General features: G+C 45.6%; 1 protein-coding gene across 2 annotated transcripts in view; it reads left to right on the forward strand.

Annotated features, from left to right (window-relative positions):
- The window catches only part of PLS3 (plastin 3), a 22,380-nt gene that overhangs the window by 13,330 nt on the left and 7,118 nt on the right, over window positions 1-1,932 (forward strand). For both annotated transcript variants that reach the window (XM_010296477.1, XM_010296478.1), the window contains exon 7: window positions 1,078-1,223. In XM_010296477.1, the coding sequence (XP_010294779.1) occupies window positions 1,078-1,223 (146 nt within the window). The remainder of the gene's footprint in view (window positions 1-1,077; window positions 1,224-1,932) is intronic.

Consider the following 1,932-nt stretch of genomic DNA (forward strand, 5'->3'; position numbering starts at 1 on the left):
CTCTGCTGAAAGTGGGGTACTCACCTTCAGGTTCATCAGGGCATGTGCCAAGCTGAGTGCTCTCCAGCCTGTTTATAGCTCTGAAGGAGGTTCAGGCAGGTGGTTTGTGCCGTCCTGGTAATGTGTGTAAGCCTTGGAGAACTGGCTGAACACAAGTCTGTAAGTCAAGATGCATCTTGGCACAAGCCTTGCGTGCGAGTGAGCGCACTGACATTGAGATGCCTCGGGCTGGGCAGGCTCTCCTGATGTGCTTTGGCCATAGGTACATAATGGTGTTGAGAGGTGGCAAAAGCTGCTTGCATCCTTTTAGGATTATAGACAATTGCACATATTCCTCCAAAAAAAAAAAAAAAAAAAAAAGTTAAAAAAAAACTCTTTGGGAATGTGTTCGCAATGATTTGGTTCTCCTAAAATCCTCCTTGCTGCTGTCAGTGGTGCAGCTGAGCTCTTGCTTCCTTGGTGGTGGGAGAGCGGTGCTGCGGCTCTCCCCCTGTGCTCGCTTGGTCCTGCACGACAGCCTCCAAAATTTAAACTTTACCAATCATTCAGAGAGCTCTGTGATTCCTGCACGGGCTGTCAGAGCACCCAGATGGATTGAGGGGCTTCAGTGTCTTTTACTTAAACTTCCCAGTCATGAAGTGGTAACGCTGTTTGGCTTAGATTGAAAATTCATGGCAAGGGAAACACCAGCCATGAAAGTGTGCTTATCTTGGCTTCTCTGGTGTTTTATTAACAGTGCGCGTGAAACTGCTCGGAAGCACTTTTTCATTGAGGTAGAAGTAAATTTACATTTAGCTTACTGTCATCAGCTTGAAAGACTGCATGTAAAATCCAGAGAACTTTGTTATAAAAGAAAATGGAACATATTTTTTTTACACACATTTTTCTAGATCATTCATACTTTTCTGTTTAACAACCAACTCAGGAAAACTCCACTAATACCCACATTATTTTGACTTAATCAGCAGTTGGTATTGTTCTGCCCTTCTCCCCCTGAAATGTTGCTGCAGCTCTGACTCTGGCATACAGGTTTGCCTCTCGAAATCTCCTTCCTTCACCTCACAAGCATTTTTCTTCTAGCACTGGCTGCCTTGCTTCGTGATGGTGAAAATCTGGAGGACCTTATGAAGCTATCCCCAGAAGAGCTGCTCCTAAGATGGGCCAACTTCCACTTGGAAAACGCAGGCTGGCACAAAATCAATAACTTCAGCTCAGATATCAAGGTACCGAGAGCTCTCCTGGCCTGCACGTGCCTGGGAAAAGACTGGGAGCCAGCCAGGGCCATGTTTGCATTTGTAAATGAGGCCCTTCACCTGCAGACAGGACCTTTCTTAACCTTAATACACTGAGTGGGCTTAACAGGGGTCTTATGGATGGTATATTTAAGGTACTACAGTGCTGTTCTTTCTTGCCATGAGGTTCAGCCCAGTGTTGAACTGAGTGTTTCGTCCAGTGCTAGTGGGATCCTGCTGCAAATCCTGTTGCGTGTTTTAGTTGAGTAGGAAACTGGTATTACTCACGTGTTTTGAAATGTTCTTAATCCATCTTTTTTTGATGGAAATAATTTTTCAAGGGCATGCAGCTCACTCAGGGTGAAATTCTTAACTGCATCCCCGGAGAGTGTGACTTCCACACAGTCTTGGCAGGTGATGGCATTTCAAACAAAACACCATGGGCTGGAGAGAGTAAGGGAAACAAGACCCCTCATTCTCTGAGTAGAAATGGGAGCAGGGAGTCTTACAGCTATTTTTCAGATGTGAGGGGGTGGCTTTTTTCTCTCAGCGCTAGTGAGAAATGGAGTGTGGTAGCTCCTGGTCAGTGTGGGGTTTTTGGACACTGGTCTCAGCAGATTTCTGGAGCTTATTCACATGGCCAGCAGTTTTGAGGAGCAGAAAGAGGACTGAAGTGGATTCCAAGTTAAAGGACTGTTGA

Source organism: Phaethon lepturus, unplaced genomic scaffold, assembly GCF_000687285.1.
Source record: "Phaethon lepturus isolate BGI_N335 unplaced genomic scaffold, ASM68728v1 scaffold39911, whole genome shotgun sequence".
In the NCBI taxonomy this organism is placed as follows: Eukaryota; Metazoa; Chordata; class Aves; order Phaethontiformes; family Phaethontidae; genus Phaethon; species Phaethon lepturus.